Consider the following 18,528-nt stretch of genomic DNA (forward strand, 5'->3'; position numbering starts at 1 on the left):
TTTTTCTACTATTTAAGCCACAATAATACTCTTGTTTACTCTTAAATAGTTTCTTCACTCCGGTATGCACTTATCATAATATATGTTCATGTTTCTACCATTATGTTGTTGTGCTGTGTTGTCCCTGTGACATTGACCAATGGTGACATCTAACGGTGAATAGAGGTATAACAATGTGAAGTATTGGCGTGGTTTTGTAAAGTAATAGTGCTGCTGTCTTTGAAATAAAATGGCAAAACTCAGAATGTAATTTTAAGTATGGTCGGATAGTGGTCTGTCGTGCTGTAATTATTATCAGCTGCTGGAGAGTTGTGTAGGCCTATTTCTAATTTAGATAAATGAATCGCTTTGGATTTTTAAATAATCCCTTTGGCTTTGTCACAATTATAACTACACTTCTGTTTGCTCAACCTGAAGTGCTCCCAAAGCACCTAAAGGATGTGATCAGTTCAACGCAACTTTTTTTTTTTTTTTTTTTACCAACATTTTACCAGTTAATCAAAGGAAAGGATTCACAACAGAAACACAAAGAAAGAGTAGGCTATACAATATATTTATAATAAATCCATAATATTAGAAATTGACATAGATAATCACATTTTAAAATAAAAGTAAAAATATTACGTTTTACTTTGGATATGTCTATTACATTATGATTCAACCTTTGATGATGAATGGAAGAAGTTTTGAAAACGTCTTGAGAATGCATGGATTTATTAATTTGTAAAGTCTTTTATCAATCAACATCTTTATTGTCTAATGAGATAACAAACCCCTAAAGTAGCCTACTCCACACAGTCAGACAAATAGGATGACAGTATACTAAGAGATTTAAACAACCTAAAAACACATTTTATTTTTTATTTTATTTTTTTTCCCCCCGCAACTATGCAGATAAAGATATTTAGATTTTATGTGCTTGGCAAAAAAAAAAAAAAGCTGAACCCCCCAGATTCAGATTCAGAGTCCACAGTGCAAACCATTACACCACGGAGCCAAGAGATCACTTTCTTAGAGTTCTACAGAATAATGTTCCACCTAAGACCCTTAGTATCCAATAGTATTTTGTTAGAAGGGATACCGCAAGAGGAAAACACTTTGACTTATGAGTACAATCAAAACACAGCTACCAGGGGAATACAGGAGATCCTTCCACAATATTCAGCGTGCACCTTTTCTCAAAACCAGGTTCCACCGAGATTTGAACTCGGATCGCTGGATTCAGAGTCCAGAGTGCTAACCATTACACCATGGAACCACTGATCTTGGACTTGAACTACTATTAAATACACTGATCCCAAAATTGATTTATTGACAGGTCTAATATTCAGGGTATACCAGTTTAGGACAATGTGAAATATTAAAAAAAGAACTTTCCTTAATTTTAAGATAGACACATATCCAGTAGCGGTGTGTTGCTGAGGCAGGCATGCAAATCACTTGGTTAGTACCGTTGACTGTGAATCACGTGGTCTAAGTTCAAATGTTAGTTGGATCTGAGTTCAAGTAAAACAAGCTTCCAACACTCAAAGTTCTGATTTCCAATCATTAGGAACAGCCATAAAAATGGACTAACAGACAGAGTGACTCCAAAAATGAACCCGGATACAAATTTCTAAATCATTAATTGGCTCCATATGATCCAAGAGAACCAACTTTCAGAGCAGTGCAATATGAACAGAATATGCATTGGGTACTCACATAGTCAGTGTATCAGAGCGGTCAAAGGCGCTGCGTTCATGTCCCAGTCTCATCTGCAGGTGTGGGTTCGAGTCCCACTTTCAGCATTCCATGTTTGGTTCCTATTATCATCATCTTTGGATGCATGTGTACTGAAAATGTGGGAGAATAACAAGCACGAGAGACATTGTATATACAAAGCTCTGTCACAGACATTGCTTGGTAACACGATTAACAGTACAGATCAGGTAGATAACGGTCTCCACTGAGATTTGAATTCAGATTCACCAGCTCAGAAGTTACTATGGAACTCTTTCCAAACCACAACACCCACATTCACAAGGTATTTTGTTACAAGAGACTTAAAGCCAGCGAGACATGCTGTTCGTCAACTTAGAGGTTCAGTGGCTGGTGCTAAACTGCAGTAAAGTTTTAGGTTCCACCGAGATTTGAACTCGGATCGCTGGATTCAGAGTCCAGAGTGCTAACCATTACACCATGGAACCACACACCAGCTCACAGCGTGGCATTACTGAAAATTATTGGACTTTAGAGTACAATCAAACCACAGATTTTCAATTTGTACCCATTATTTTTATACTTATTATAAATTCATATTGATTTATGAATGGGACTTGTTTATATTGTTAATTCACTGTTTTTAAATCTGTTGTTCTGCACTTTAACTAGATGCACTGAACCTTCGTCATTGTCAAAGTGTCACTTAAAAACAACACAGAACCCAAAGAATACAGCCACAAAAAAATAACTTTAATGCAATAGTGATTTAGATGCCGGCAGCCATGAGGCTGTTTGATCGAACAGACTGTGAGTATATTGCATAGGTTGTTGATCTGGGACAGTCCTGCATGAAAGTGGAGTGAAAACAACAATCTGTGACTCCAACAGCTCTCTCTTCAGCGTCCCTTTGCAATAAAGTTCACTTTGCTCCGTTCTGTTCCTGCTGACCGTTTTGAAAAGATATCGGCATTTCGTGTGGAGTTTTTCCCTTAAACGTACACTCTCCCAGTGTTTGTTTCACAATATTACGGAGGGAGAGAGGGTTTTGTATGTGTGCCAATGCAAAGCATGGAGGTGGTGAGACAGCTGGTCACTGTGGGCCCACGATAAAGAGCCGCTGCAGTGCAGGAGAGGCTTCCAGAGATGCGTGTAGAAACCCTCCTTCGTTCCAACACTTGAAATCACCCTGTGACCTACCAGTCCAGAAGCACATTTTGAAGTTGGTTTGTAAAAACAACATTTGAAGCATTTAATTTTTTTCACATTTGTAGATTAGCTTCAAGGTTTGCTAAAAAATGTTATAAATAAGAACAAGTTACTAGTTTGGCTTTCATATAAATAATGTAATAATACATAGTTCAAACAGACACTTCTCTCTAAAAACATTTAAATATTTTCAAATATTGCATTTACGAAACCATGTCCTGTGGTGCTCTTATTCGTAAAAGTTTCTCGGCAGATTAGTTAAAGCCATTTTCAAATGCCAAACTAGACAGGGTTGAGCAGAGGTTTGCCGTAACGACAGGTTTAGAAAAACAATCTCAGCCTCCCTGAGCAGAAAGTCACATCAATACCATATTTTAAATATTGAATAAAAACACTCAAAAGCTTGGCAAGACACACCACCCTCCATATTGTTTTTAACTCTTGGTACAACCAGGAGAGGCTCGACTCTCCTTCTTGTAGCTGGAGACTTAAAGTACTCAATGCAAAGGCTAATATAACACACTACCCATTGCAGTTCACACGTCTCTAACACGCAAATCAAATATATGTCTTTACAGGCCAACAGAAGTCCTTCCTATTGCACAGAAATACAGGGTATTTTTTTTCACTGGATACATCTAATGACAAGGCAGGTTATACAGTGACATTTTGGTTTGGTTTGAACAGCATAAAGAAAAGAAAAACACATAAGTAAACCAAAACTCCACTTCTATTATTTCTTTGTGTGTGTGAAGATGCTCGCTAGCGTTCATCTTCATTCAAATTTAAAGGTTAAAAAAAAAAAAAAAAAAAAAAAAAAAAAAAAAAAAAAAAAGGCAAACCCCTTTTTGATTGGGCTTAGCTTCCTTTAACGTGCCACCACAGCCTTTCAGATAAAACATGAAACCTTCTTTTAATTTCCCTCAGTGCTGCAGTGAGCGATACTCATTCGAGGTGAACAAGTGCTTAATGAGCGCGACATGATAATATGACATTCAAGAGCACATTGACAAGAAAAACACACAGGCCTACTATAACATCTTCTCGTAAAAACAGGACCGAGACACAGTTTAAGTGTACAGCTTTCCTCTAAAAGGCAAGAAATAAATATGTCTGAAGAAGCTCAAAGGACAAAATTTCTCTTCAAACTGAGAGGCGGTTGACTTACAGTCACCTTGCAGGCATCGACGCAGGCAAAGGTAACGGTCTGAACCAAACGCTGACCACAAGCTTCTCCATCATAAGCAGTTATTTTTGATGAGAACAAAGACAGAGAGAGGAAAACAAAGAAAGTATGATACCGACAGAAGTCCTCCACACATTCCCCACTGATGAAATGTAGCAATTTAAAGAGACAGACTGTAATTGATATTTAAACATACAAAAACAGTTTCCTTTGAAGTGTAAACAGTAAATTGATGTCTGATGTCAGTTTTGCACATGGAGAAATTATAGAAAATAAATCATGTCTGTCATATCTATAAATTGTTATCATTAAAATGTAAAAACAATATACTAAATATCTTACTTTTATATTATTCCTGTAATAATAATAATAATAACGTTTATGTTGACATTTCTTTTGTGTAAGTGTTTTTACTGTACTGTTATAAATAGTTATACGAGGAACATTTTTAATTCATACTTTGACTCATCTGGCTTTTGTCTTTACAAGGCAAAAAAATAAAATACAAAAAGAAATACTTGTGTCTCTGCCACTCTCAGATACACACACATTCCAGTATGATCAAACACACACCAACACACGCACACAAGCTGCCACAGTCACACAGCGGATCACCAGGAGGCTCTATGTGCGATTGAGGGTCTGGAAGATTCTGGATATTTGGAGCATGACAGGGCCGGTCTCCGGGTCGTTCATCCACTGGGTGCTGTTCAGCGGGTTCTCCAGCATGTCTTCAAACGCTGCACACAAACGCAAGGCACACCAGTGAGAAATATATTCAACCTCTCGTTTCTCTCCCATCAACCAAGTGGAGCGTGAAAGCTGCCCACCCTGAGCCCGACTCTGTTGGAGGTTTCTGCCTGTTAAAAGGGAGTTTTTCACCCAGGCTTCTGGTTTTGTTCAATTTGATTTATTTAGCAGCAAACATAAATCATGTCTCTGACTTTACTATTAAATGTGGCTTTAGATAATAATGTGGCTTTAGGTAACTAAAGCCACATTTAATAGTAAAGTCAGAGACATTTAGATGACTAAAGCCACATTTAATAGTAAAGTCAGAGACATGATTTATGTTTGCTGCTAAATAAATCAAATTGAACAAAACCAGCGGCCTTTAAATGTGTATGTAAAATCAAAGTCGTTCATATTCTTTTGAAACACTTGCAGTTTGTTATGATGGTTCGATAGATGCGCTTCAGCTGCTCACACAACAAAACAGACAACGATGTGAAACAGTTTCTGATGTTATTTGGGGTAGAACATTTCAAATCATCCAATATCTTAGCTTTTTCCACAAGGTTTGATCTGACGGTACCTAGCAGAGTCTTGGGGTTGGTTAGACCCAGCTGGACCACTGGATTTTCCAGGATGGCTTGGAAAAGCGGGCTGTTGGTGTCGATGCCTTTGTCCAGATCTTCTGGAGAAGGTTTCCTGTCTCCCAGCAGCCACTCACACTGCAGGATGGGAAAACACAGTGAGGAACCAATGCTCTGCTCTGGTTTTAAAAACATATCAACATCTTTACGAAGGATCAGAGTTCAGGATCACCCAGAAACAAGCAAGCCAGAGTATTTGAACAACTTAGGTCTTAACTAATAAAATCATATTTTGCACCACGTTTACAACAGGTCTAACTAAGACTATAAGGTTATACTAGAGGAGAAGTGGTTCGTACAACATGTTGTCAAACTCTCACGTATTTATAGCCGCTCTGCACAGAGCGAAGGTGAAGAGAGTAACATAGAGAGGGAGGAGATCAGATATTGTTTAAAAATGGGACAACAGAGTACATTTTCAGACCATCTTAAATAGCGCCACAAATTGCTGTGTAAAGAATGAAAACACAGAGAGGTTCAAGGCCAGGCTCCTTTCTCACTTCTGCAAAGCTGGCCAATCACAGTGTGAGGTTGGTGGGAAATGTTGGACAGGCAGTTTTGAAAAGTTACAGAAGGTGGAAACAGACCCTCTAACTGCAGTTCTGGTGAAGTTTACTGGAAGCATAATACTGACAATGCTTACACAACATCCAGGTAAAGTATTTTCTATAATAGAGCTCAGGGGTTTGGATTATTACTCTTACATAGATTAGAATAAAAGCAAATTGTTTTAGCAACAATGGAGCCACTGAAAGAAGAACAACCGAATATGAAAATGATCTGCAGGCAGTTTATTAAGGCCCTCAAAACCAAGGAAATCATAACATCTGCCAGTGACAGGAATATACAGTTATGAAAACCTCTACGGGAGAGCCGATCCGCAAACAGCAGGCACAGATGGACTTTTTTCATATACAAGCATTGCTTGTAATGAGAGTTATTGAATGTGAAAACCTACCGCAGCATCCTGCTGGTTGTTATTAACTCTCAGAGCATCGACCACCTCCTTTTCATCGAAGCCCATCTCCATCAAGGCAATGACAGCCTGGAGAAAAAAAGAAGAAGAAAAGATTCAGGCTAATTACAATAACACACTGCTCCAATGGAACCCAGTGAGTATGCTGGAGGTTCAAAACTCATTTGAGGATACAGGAACAAGCTGAAGCTGTAAACAGTGTAACAATCACTCATTGCAGCCATGTTGGAAAAATTAACTGCAACAGAAGAGCTTGATGGCAAGATAGACTTTTGTATTTTTGGAGATAGTGGGGAGCTGTTGCTGGGGAAACTGAGGTACATTAATCTCTAAGACTGTAAACATAATCAGAGTGATATCCAAAAATGTCTAACTAAACACAATAACACTTCATATGCTCTATATATATATACATATATATATTGTCTGCCAGTTATATCTGCTATGTATTAGATGATGCAGTCACAGGCCAATCAAGTAATTTCAGTGATCACAGTTGTTTCTGATAAAAACACAAAAATTCTACATGCCTACTGGATTTAAACAGAAACACTATGATAATAATGTTGTTATAATAATGAAAAAAAAAAACGAAAAAAAACAGCATACTATCATAAGTGTAATCCTGCCCTAGATGTGGCAGATGTGAGCTCTGAGATGAGTTTTCTAAAAGTAAATAATACTCAAAGGTTTCGTATACAATGTTTAAAAAAAATCCACCCACCCTTGAATCTGGTCTAAACTCCCTTTTCCTGCGGATCCTCTTGAAGATCTCTGTGAGTTCATCCTGCCTGCTGCTCTCGTCTGCGCTCGACTGGCTCGAGAGACTGCGGAGAAGGTTTGGACCGGAGGCTGAAGCAGAGGGGCCGGGTGTAGCTGCTGCCATGGCTCCGGCTGCCCCAGAAGAGTCCGGTAGAGGCGTGTCTACAGAGGGGTCGTCTACATGCTCGATCAGCCACTCCATAGCCTGGGTCACTGACATGCTAAAGGGAGATTGGAAAAAAACAACAACAACAACAAAAAACATGTCTAGTGTCTGTAAGGGTTTCCAGGACCAACTACTTTGCCACCGCTCAGTGGAAGTCTGGTATGAATGTACACTCAAAAGTCGATCATTGGGGACAGTTTTCAGCAACACAAATATCTGATGAAAATGACGTAGGTGTTTATCAAACGGTAAAATATGAGTGAGTCCTCATAACAAAAAAAATAAATAAATAACAAAGCAAAAAAAAAAAATATATATATATATCAGCCTTACTGGTTTAATCTAAGAGCTTTGATTGCTCTGCTCTCGGGGAAACCCATCTCTGTGAGCTGCTGAAGGGCCGTTTCATCCACCCGATCTTCTTCATCTTCATCCAACATTGCTTTGAGACACAGAAACACAAAGAGATCAGATGCCTGGCACAAACACTGACATAACGATAATCATCAGGTCTGTTCTCCAGCAACAGTGCATTTCTTAAAAAGGCTCTGAAAGGACAAACACTGAATAAGATCCAATATCTAGTACCTCAGTGTTTTTTCAAATAAAACACACTCTGTTATCAATTCAGCATTCAGTTCAGTGATTAACATTGTTGCCTCGCAGCAAAAAGCTCCTGGACTTGGGACTTGGCCTTGACATGACCAGCTGCAGTCTTTCTATGTGCAGTGAGCATGTTTCCCTCACATCTGAGGGCCCAGTTTACACCTACAAGTCAAATGGAAACCCTGAGCTGCCCCAAGATTGAATGTATTTGCCTGTGTGGGCCCCGTGTACATACACTGGGACCCCAGTGTACCACAACAATGTTTCTGCTGAGGGGGCTCCATCCTGAAGTGTCTTAAACATGCCAAAAATATAAATATATATATCTCTTGACGGAAGGACTATTGCTATAGATTCGGAAATGGTTTTAAGGGACTGTCCACTTTACCATTGGCCTTTTTGAAGAGTTCAACAGCATCAGGGTTCAAGGCAAGGAGCTTCTGGGCGACTTCAATTAGAGAAACCAGGATTTTTCTGAGCTCTGTTTGAAACTGTAACAACAGAAACAAGACCACACAAACATGTCAAAAATCATTACCAGCTTTGACAATCGATCTATTTTTGAAATGGTTGGAACTGTAGATAAAATTTGTGTTTACTCCATGTTTTACTATTTCTTTGCATTTGAATACACCCTGCGAGGTGAAGCCACGCCTCCTTACATCTCTGATGTTGTGCTGAGTAACAGTGCGGTCAGTGTGACGTATGGACAGGCTGGCGGTGGCTTTCAGGATAGCGTCTTTGTCTGGAGCTTTGTTATCTTGTTTCTTCTGTGACAGTCAGAAGAAACAACAAGAGTCAATAAAAGGTAGGAAAAATAAGACACCACTTTATTGATTTCACAAAAGGTTGATTAAGCTTACCTTTTCATCTGAACTAACATCCGCCATCTTTGGAGGGGTCGGCGGCGGCCTTTTCTTTATAAGCAGCAAAACCTCTGCAACATACATGAAACACAATCAATTCATGGAAAACTTTACAGGTTTTTGTTTTTTTTTCAAAATCTTGATAAATAGAACATACGTACCTTTATCTTTGAGGTTTTCATCAGCGACAGTTTTTGTGTCGGTGAGGACTCTTTCTGTAGCAGCATGTATAAGTTTATGGTGGGTAAGTGTTTTGGGGTCTTCTAAGCTTCCATGTACATACTACAAAATAAGCACAAAGGAAAGCAGCTCAGGAACTCATTTTCTGTATTAAAGACAAATTTTAAATACTCATCATATTTTCTAAGAGACCAGCTGACATCTTAAAATTGTGATTTATGTCAGAATCCTAAAATCCTAAAAGTATGTCTGTTTACAATTGTATAAAACTAACAAGCAGCAGATTTGACTGTCTGTCGATGAGATGAAACGATAGGCCAACGCATCGATTGAGTCGATTCATGAATCTAAGCAATTTAAGTGATTAATCAAGATCGATTAATAAAATATAAGGCAGTCTTTTCAAAAGTCTTATTTTGTCTGATCAACAGTACAAAATCACAAAATATTCAGTTTACAATTATAGCATCCTTACACGAGATGAGCAGGAACAAGTACGTATTTGGCATTTTAACTTTTTGAAGACTCAAAACTATTAATACGCGGATACACTTTCTGTCAATAAAATAATTGATTAATTGCAAAAAAAAAAGTTGCAAAGTTTGATGACTGATTAATCATTTAATCCCCCCCAAAAAACCCAGCCAATAACTGCTTTCTCTCTTTGCTCTGTCACCGTAAATAAAACATCTCAAAACTTCATCTGAGAAATGATGACGAGCTGGAAGAAAACCCCAAAGGTGAGCTGTCGTGAAACCCAAACAGCAGACCACACCTCGGGGCTGTGGGCCATAGAAGGACAGGATGTGAGCTGCTGTGTAATAATAGACAGGCTGGACAGCAGCGTGTCTCTGATCGGAGGAGATGCCGAGTCGGACCGTGTCCCTCCGGGGGGACAGCCAACCTGCTCAATTATAAATAGCAAACGTCTACCCAGTTACTATAAATACAAAGCCGGTGACACCGACACTGAGGGTTTACACAGAGGCCGTGGCAGACTGAAAACACCCCGGGGCGGGCAGAGGAGTGACAGGACAAAAAAAAAAAGAAAAGAAACTGAGGACAGAAAACAACCTGGAAGAAAACAACCCAACCTACATGTTTCAAGCACCTCTCCTTCAGCTTCTCCACCGTGGTGTCTTCCGTGACCTCCTCCAGCCACTCCGCGCCGTCCATGGTGCAGATGTGTATTTTCAACACTTTCCCGGCGAATATTTTCTCCTCCTGCACGAACATCGCTGCAGCCCTGAGACCCGGTCGGTCCTCTGATCCGACGTGAGCTAGCAGCAGTTGCTATGTGCTGCTTTTTTTTTTTTTTTTTTTTTTTTTTTGGGCAAGCTAGCGTGCTAACGTTAGCACGCAGCTAGCCGTCGTTTGTAAATCCACCGACAACAACCTGCGAGCGGGCACCGATTAACTGAGGGCCATCTTCGGGGTCCTCGCCCGGTTTTCGGTGCGATGGCAACCGAGTGGTGTCCTCTGTGCTCCCCAAGTTGTTTATTTTCCCCCCCCTGTGAGCGCAGAAGCAGCAAGCAGCGAATACCCTATTTTTACTGTAATGTTTGAACTTTGAACTCCTGCTGGGCAACACGCGGTGCATCATGGGAGATGTAGTTCTTTCGGGCCAAAGGCTCTTCCGAGGGGAAAACAACAACAACAACAACAACAACAACAGCCAAGCTGGTCGAACTGGTTTCAAAAAACAACTAAACTACACAAAGTCACCATCTACTGTTTAATATCCCTTTAAGTTTCTTTGTATTTGTTTGTTTCGTTCAAAGTTTACTGTTTGTCATCTGGAAATATTCTTGCACCACTAAAGCACCACTGGCACATAAAGGGAAATAGTTAATTATTCTGAAAATGTGGTTCTCGTTTAATCAACTAATAATTTTGTCTCAAATTACTGGCATATTGGCGGCATATAACTTTGGCATACTGTTTGCAAAAAAAGGACCATGTTAAAATCCTTAAGGTGGGTCCAGCTTTCTTAAATGATTTTGAAATATAACTTAAAGGCGTTGATTATTTCAGTTTTGTCCTGATATGTTTTATATGCCTTCATTTGTGTGTTTAATCAAATCACGACAGGGGAAACTTGGGACCATTGCATAACTTCCACATAACACCTGTACAGGAAGGAACTGGAGGTCACGTAGAGCCCAGTGCCCTTTTATCAAACTGGTAAGTTGTTCTGGCCATTGCATTTAGTTATGCTACGTTTTGTTTATTTATCTTTTACCTTAATCATTACCACAATGTGCACAGTGTTTCTCAATAAATACATTGCAATATTTAGATTTAATAATTAGCACCACTAGATGGAGACACACTAAGTGAAATGACAGTCCGCTGCCGCTTTGGCAAACATACAAAAATAAGAGATGAACTGCATGAGGACGAGGACACACTGTTTTTACTCTATAAGAGTATTAGCTGTGTACTGTGATGTATTGTATATGTAATTGTTTTGCTAATACTAAGTTTTCTTCAGTGGTAACAGAATATGTCAAGAGCAAAATGATCTTTTGAAGTGTTGTACTTTCATTCTGAAGAAAAAAAAGACAATTCTTGTAAATTCAAGACACACAAGTGCCCTTTATTATAACAAGAAACATTTTTACAGATTGAAAATGAAAAGGGAAAATACATTTCTTGCAAATAATAACTTTAGAAGAGGAAGGAAACATATTGTAGATATTACAATTTCACTACAACCTAATATGTCTTTTTTAAATTATAACATTTTGAAAACTATACCATGGTGTGTCTCACATATACACCAAAGTGGACACGACTGAGAACTTAGCCAATATTTTTTTCTTTTACCGTTGTGTAACAAAAACATTTCCTAACATACACAAATGGGTGCCTCAGTGGATTTTTCTGTGTTGCAAAACAGTAAATAAATATGAATTTATAAAACCTCAATATTTATGTAGTTTTCTTTTTTATGAGAAAAATGTCACCTAACAATATATTGTATTTATTTGTATATAGTTCAAATTTATTGATGCATAAGGGGCAATAAGATACAAAATATATATTCTGTTCTGTTTTACATTTTAGAGGCCGTTGACTGGTGCGAGACCTATCAAAATTGCATGCTTAAGACATAAGATTTCTTAAACAAAATCTTGCTTACAAGGGAAATGTAGAACATATTTACAAAAAGAAGAACACAGCCATAGGCTCAAACTAATAGGAGGGAGAGGGAAAAATGAAGTTTCCTTTGCCCTCTGGACAACAACATACACTGTGGCCAACAGGCCAGTTCTCCAACACCACAGGACTAACAGATACTCAAGCCTGCCTTAACTGCCAATCTCCAAGATGGCCGTATACTGTACAACATATCACATCCCCACCACGTCTCTACATATGAATGCAATCAAATCTAGAGGCACAACATAATGCTGCTCCACTGATTCAAGAAATGTACACAACTCTAGAGAGTGTAACTAAGAATCATATGATATTTCAAAAGGGGACAACAGCCCACACATCATGAAGGGCCTGTGTGTGAAATACATGACGTGCTGTGCTAACGTCAACAGATTTTTTTTTCCACCACTTACAACAAATTGAAATAACACTGAAACTTAAAATGTGCTTAATCAGGATTTTCATTATAAACAAGATTATACAAAAAAATATATATAAACAAAGACTGAAAAATCATATAAAAAAAATTTAAAAAAGGCAAAGACTAGAAGTCCTGAAGGAAATAAATACCCAGTGTGTATGCTGCGACTTCACTGCAGAAAAGAAGTGATGAAAGAAATGAGTTTCTCTAAAGGACTTTGTATGACCTAACACCACGGACCCCCGGAATTTCTGTAAGCAGGCAATGCATATAAATAAGACATTAATAAATAAAAAGAATGGATGAAACAGATGTTGCTGTTAGTATAAAAGCTTATAAAAGTCCTATTAAATCTTGTTTACTGCTTTGCCCCTTTTCTTTTTTCATCAGGAGTGCCTTTTTAGGAAAAAAAAAAATATACGTCAGTTCATCTGGGTGTAAAGATACAAGCTTTCTACTTGAACTGTTCTGGTATGTGTCCAATCTGAGACTGCATGCTTGTCGGTGGACTCGAAATGCCCTCTGACCAGTCGGACATGTTGGAGTGAGGAGATGAACTGGACCACTGGTCGGGGGAGCCGGGGGAGGGGGTCAGAAAGGGGTGGTCGGGAACCTGGACCTGGTGGTTCGGGGTGTTGTCCATGGGACCAGAATAACTGTGTTGGGAGGGTGGGGTGAGGAACTGGGTGCTGGGCATTGACTGGCTGATGGAGGAGGACATAATCTGGGTCTCCTGCGGCAGGATGGTGTGGATGGGCATGCTGGAGGTGCCCGTGCCCTGCTGGAGCTCCGGGGAGCTGAGTTCCCCGCTGATGAAGTTCTGGCTGTTGGTTGTATTTGAGTTCTGGTGCTGCAGCTGGATGCTCTGCTGCTGTTGCTGCTGTTGAAGCTGCTGGAGGTTCTGCATCTGTTGCATCTGCTGAGCCTGCTGCTGCATGATGTGGGACTGTGGGGTCAGCCGGGTGCTCTGGATCCCCTGGTACGCAATTATCTGAGACAGGCTGGTGGTGGGGTGGCCGTTGTGGAGCGAGGTGCTCATCATCCCGTGCTGCCCTCCCTGGTGCAAACCTCCTTGGCCACCGGGGGCGCCTCTCATGGGGTTGAACTGCCCTGGTTGGCTCATGTTGCCGTGCATCCTGGACAGCCAATCACACTGCCCGCTGGAGCCAGACACGGGTAGGTGGGTTAGACGGGGAGGCAGCGGGTCAAACTGCATCCGAGCCAGCTCCTGCTTGTTTGGCATCACCATGTGGTTCACAGCCAAGTGTGGGTCAGACATTCCCTGCAGGTGGTTCAGGGATACAGATGGCGACTGCTGGAAAGGTGAGGTCATCATGGGCGGTGAGGCCACATCAGAGACATAGCCGTGTGGAGACTCCAACGAATCAACTGGAGACAGAACAGCTGAGCTGTCCAGGAGGTTCCCCGACTTCCCATCCTGGGAATTCTTCTTCTTCACCTTCATGTCTTTGCCCTCCTTGCATCCGATACCCTTGGTGCTGGGCTTGCGTGGCTTTTTGCCCTGACCTTGCGGCTGCGGCTGTTTCATGCCGGCCAGGAAGCCGTTGGGCGAGCAAAGAGGCGGGGTCAGTGTTGTGCTGAGCGACCCTCCGTGCATGGGAGGACTTCGTACCAGGTTGTACTCGTCCATCAGCCGCACGATGTCGTGATGCATCCTCTCCTGTGCAATGTCTCTGGGTAGCCGGTCCATGTGGTCAGTTATTTCTCTGTTGGCAAAGTGCTCCAGGAGGACTTTGGCAGTCTCGTAGCTTCCTTCCCTGGCAGCCAAAAACAGAGGGGTTTCCTCCTGAGAAAAACCGAAGGGGGACAGCGTGTTAAACAGTTTTATAGCTGCACAAGGAACTTTGTTTAACAGCACACATTGGAAGAAGAGACCTTGTTTCTATACCTTGTTATTTTGCATGTCCTTGTTAGCGCCGCTCTTCAGTAGTACAATGGCAGCCTCCACGTTATTTACTGCTGCAGCCCAGTGTAGAGCTGATTTACCTGAAGAGACAAAAACATGGCTATTACATCCAAAGTTTTATTAATGCATTTCGAGACCTCCAATGTTTGACTACATCCAGCACTAAATTGCAATGTTTTTTCAGTGTCATAAAACAGAAAATTTACCAAAATCATCGATGGCATTGACATCAGCATGGCAGTTAATGAGCTCCTCGACCATGCCCTCCACTGCCAGCCTGGCAGCCAAGATCAGGGGTGTAGTGCCATCGTGCATGCGAGCATCCAAGTCTGTGGCGCGGTTCCTTATCAGGATCTACAGAGACGTACAAGAAGTTACTTCTTTTCAGCTACGATTAATTCCTTTTGTACAATTTACTTTAGGAATTATTTTCAAATAACTTTAAACTATGGTAATTCTAATCTGTAATAGTTTACTAATACTTTTATCTATACTTTCTCAGGCTGCAACTAATGACTCACTGTGAGAACACAGTTTAGCCAATACAATGCCAGAAAACACAAAAAAATCGTATATCTTTAAAAGTACTTGTTTTGTCTGACAAGCGTTCTTGAAGCAATGATATTCAATTAACAGAAATATAAAACAGAAAAGCAGCAAATCCTCACATTTAATTAGAAGAAAACAGGTCATGTTTGGCATTTGGAATGACCGATAAACCAAATAATCTTCATAATTTCAGTTTCAGCACAAATACTTTTGGCCAAAATGAACCCACCTGGAAGACTCCTTGGGCGTCAGCTGCCACAGCAGCATGCAGAGGCGTCCTGCCCATGTTGTCCTGGACGTTGGCATCAGCGCTGGCTTCCAGCAGGCGTTTGGCAGCGTCAGACCGAGCGTAACGGGCAGCCAGGTGAAGAGCCGTTTCACCTGTACGGTCCGTTTGATTATGTAAATTAGCCCCTTGGTAGATGAAATCATTGATCACGTTAGCAGAGGCGTCCTCTTCTTCCTCGCTGTTGCCGGTTTCTAAACCTCCTCCACTGCAGGATGCGATCATCAGGGGTGTGAATCCATCTGAAAGAGGAAGGTAACAGACTGCATGGTCAGCACAGCACAGACCCAGGAACTGCTGCAAACAGACAGAAGGCTGCACTTCAAAGCATCTGGCAGATCAAAACAAAGCAACAAACAAATCGAATGTGGATTTTACTCTTTTGCCGGGGTTGAATCATCACAGTTCTCTCTTTTCGATAATGGATTCTGATCAAGGCCTCGGCACAGAAGAAGCTTCAGAGGGAAACCGAAGCCGCGGGGGATAGAGGCCAAGGCTTGCTAAAGTTAGACTGCTGCAAAAACGAAGCATTAATATCTGACTGTGAGAGGCAGCTCAGTCCGTCGACTTGGATAGGTTTTCTCCTCTTCAAAAGGATAGCAAGCCCCAGATCTCACAGATTTGGTCGATTCAAGTGCATCGATCCACGACGGAGGAAAAAAAAGTGTGCTCTCAAGTTGTTAAATCTGTTACTTTGATTTCTTATATCTTTTCTTCGGGGAATTTGGCACTTACTACAAAATTGGGTTTTTGCATCTGATTCCTTCATTGGTTTTGGTAACGTAGAATAGAAAAAAAGAAACAGCGGCCCATTACTGGTCAAATGATTAATCTGATCAGGAATCAGTGTTTTCCCCGAGGCGCATTGCTTCCAGCCAGCTGCTTTGAAGAAGATCCTTTACCCTGAGGACATGGGGCTTTAGCTACTCCTACATGCACAATTACACGCACACACAGCCCCACACACACACACACGCACGCACGCACGCACACACACACACACACACACGCACACACACACACACACACACACACACACACACACACACACACACACACACAAAAACACATACTGTGGCTCAGAGAATGTGTGACTAGTATGTTAACTCCAAAACTTTGAATTTTTTTTTGTCTGTGACCCATCAACACAAATTAATATGTATTTCAAGCCTTTTTACAAGTTATGGTACATAATTTACATTTTTCAACGACAGACTAATTTTTCCTTTTACGATTGTTTCATTCAGATTCTTCAGACTTGAGGTCTATATTTCACAAACAAAGAGAACTAAAATAAATCTCTATTTTTCTTGCATATGCTTTGGATTCTTTTGATTAGGTCACAATTCCTTCCAAAATTAATTCCATGCCAAGTTTTTTGCACAATTAGACATTTGCTGACAGATATTACACTTACACTTCATTATTCTTTATAATATCTAACGCTGTTTATAAAAACAACCAAGTCATCCAGCCTAACAATTTGGCAAAATTAAGTCCACATCAACTGACACAGAAGGTCCCTTTAATTTCTTTAATGTGCATAATGAGTAACCCACCTGGTCCCCGGACGTTGACGTCCATGCAGTCGTTCTCGATCTCGCCCTGAGGGGGTGTGGGAGCGATGGAGGGGATGCGCAGGTCAGCGGCATCCAGGTGCTGCTGGGTCCACTGGCGGTGATCTGTCTGGTCATCCACCTCCAATATAGCCTGCTCATCATACTGTTGAAACAAACAGCAAGAGGTGAGACGAGTGCAGCTGAGTAGGAGCGGCTGAGTTTTTAATCAAATTGTAATTTGATTAAAAACTCAGACGCTCCTGAAAAACAAAACAAAACAAAAAAAGGAAAATTAAATTGAGCATAAAAATATTTTACAAATTTGAAAATATACAGGAAAGTTATTTATTCACAAATCCAGAAGTATTTTTTTAGGAAACTGTTTCTCACATGAATAAAATAAATTCATATTAAATCCTTAAAAATCACTGTTTTTAAAGGATGTCATATTTGTGTTTACGTACCCTGAAGCGTTTTGCATCCGAAGGTTCGTCTTCACCCCATTCGTTTTGCGTGTCGTCCATAAGTGAAATGTCTGAGGTGTTTTTCAGTGGCCTGGGATGAAGCAGAAAACCCAGTAAAAATCCTTGTACTCTATCGCTTCCATCTCTTCCAAAACACTCAGCATTACTGGTGCAGCGATGCCGAAAAACAAAAGCATTGATTAAATTCATACCCCACCCCTCTGCCCCAACAAGTCAATTAACACTCACCTAAACCTGCTATATCATTATCATTAATGATCCCGGCAAAACCCCCCCTACCCCAAATTTGACTGATCGCCATTTAGACACATTTTGTCCTTCAGAACTAGCCCTTCACCCGACCCGCAAAGGACCGGTACCCGATGACAACCAGCGGCGGTGGTGAAAAATAAAATCGGAAACTCACTTTAATCCCACTGAATCCTCCCCAACAGGTTCCCGTCTCTTCTTCTTGCTGGTCTCTGTGGTCTTGAAGCCCTCGGGGAGCCAGAGGCGTCCGTGCTCATGGCGGCGCTTTCGGGCAGCCACCATCCCCACTCCGAGGAAGGCCAGCAACCCTAAGCCGCCCAGGACCAGGTAGATTGGGTAGAGTTCCAGTGAAGGCAGGGGATCCACATCGCCTGGCAGGAAAAGGGACAACATGGTCACAATGGGTTGAGACGTGGACCAACTGGGACAGACCGGGACACCCAGGATCAGCCTGAGTGCTGGAGCAGAGCTAGTCCGGCTCTTCTTGCCCCGCGGTTCCCCACTCCAAAACACAGCGCAACCAGCAGCCAGTACCAGAAACCGACTGACGATCCTCACCGTTGGTAAAACTAGCTTCTACTATCTATTCAGAAATAATCAGAATTGCTAACCACTTTTCATCAAAAAAGAAAAGAAAAGGGATGGGGCGTGATAAAAAAAGAAAAAAAAAAAGAAAACGGGGGAAAAAAGAACAGCAGCACCTCCTCTCCCTTTTCAACTCAGGGTACCAAGAGACAACTTTACCATTTCTTCTTTAAGAGAAAAAAAGGAGGGGGATTAATGAACTTCAAATTACTGCACGCGCTTTAAGCTGTAAAGACGAAGGATTTATTAGGATTTTCGAGATAACAAAGACTCCCAA

General features: G+C 41.0%; 2 protein-coding genes and 2 non-coding genes across 4 annotated transcripts in view; all 4 read right to left on the reverse strand.

The window, feature by feature from the left end:
* Positions 1-1,186: 1,186 nt before the first annotated feature.
* On the reverse strand, positions 1,187-1,258 carry trnaq-cug (transfer RNA glutamine (anticodon CUG)). Its single transcript has one exon. It is a non-coding gene; the product is annotated as a tRNA-Gln (tRNA).
* An 856-nt stretch (positions 1,259-2,114) lies between these two features.
* Positions 2,115-2,186, reverse strand: trnaq-cug (transfer RNA glutamine (anticodon CUG)). The gene has a single exon. It is a non-coding gene; the product is annotated as a tRNA-Gln (tRNA).
* A 244-nt stretch (positions 2,187-2,430) lies between these two features.
* Positions 2,431-10,599, reverse strand: ubac1 (UBA domain containing 1). Its single transcript, XM_069139204.1, has 10 exons — positions 10,124-10,599; positions 9,007-9,127; positions 8,843-8,916; positions 8,642-8,749; positions 8,368-8,470; positions 7,707-7,815; positions 7,170-7,428; positions 6,428-6,514; positions 5,409-5,547; positions 2,431-4,833 (listed from the first exon to the last, which is right to left on the reverse strand). Exons 1-10 carry the CDS (start codon positions 10,259-10,261, stop codon positions 4,718-4,720), a joined length of 1,254 nt encoding a protein of 417 aa, XP_068995305.1. The 5' UTR covers positions 10,262-10,599; the 3' UTR covers positions 2,431-4,717.
* Positions 10,600-11,593: 994 nt separating this feature from the next.
* LOC138192037 (neurogenic locus notch homolog protein 1-like) overlaps positions 11,594-18,528 on the reverse strand; it is a 45,185-nt gene continuing 38,250 nt past the window's right edge. The window contains exons 28-34 of the mRNA XM_069139203.1: positions 17,824-18,037; positions 17,397-17,487; positions 16,933-17,095; positions 15,317-15,615; positions 14,745-14,892; positions 14,521-14,618; positions 11,594-14,418 (exon numbers count right to left, since the gene is read on the reverse strand). Of these exons, the coding sequence (XP_068995304.1) occupies positions 13,066-14,418; positions 14,521-14,618; positions 14,745-14,892; positions 15,317-15,615; positions 16,933-17,095; positions 17,397-17,487; positions 17,824-18,037 (2,366 nt within the window). The 3' untranslated portion in view covers positions 11,594-13,065. The remainder of the gene's footprint in view (positions 14,419-14,520; positions 14,619-14,744; positions 14,893-15,316; positions 15,616-16,932; positions 17,096-17,396; positions 17,488-17,823; positions 18,038-18,528) is intronic.

Source organism: Embiotoca jacksoni, unplaced genomic scaffold, assembly GCF_022577435.1.
Source record: "Embiotoca jacksoni isolate LCO1_2020_lvr unplaced genomic scaffold, fEmbJac1.0.p SCAF_8, whole genome shotgun sequence".
Taxonomy (NCBI): domain Eukaryota; kingdom Metazoa; phylum Chordata; class Actinopteri; family Embiotocidae; genus Embiotoca; species Embiotoca jacksoni.

Bases quoted from the DNA above. Each gene is read 5' to 3' on its own strand.
- ubac1 (XM_069139204.1), bottom strand. From the start codon at position 10,261: ATGTTCGTGCAGGAGGAGAAAATATTCGCCGGGAAAGTGTTGAAAATA. The intron at 8,750-8,842 runs GTAAGCTTAATC...TGACTGTCACAG, and splicing joins ATGTTAGTTCAGATGAAAAG to AAGAAACAAGATAACAAAGC. The intron at 7,429-7,706 runs GTAAGGCTGATA...ATCTCCCTTTAG, and splicing joins AAAGCTCTTAGATTAAACCA to CATGTCAGTGACCCAGGCTA.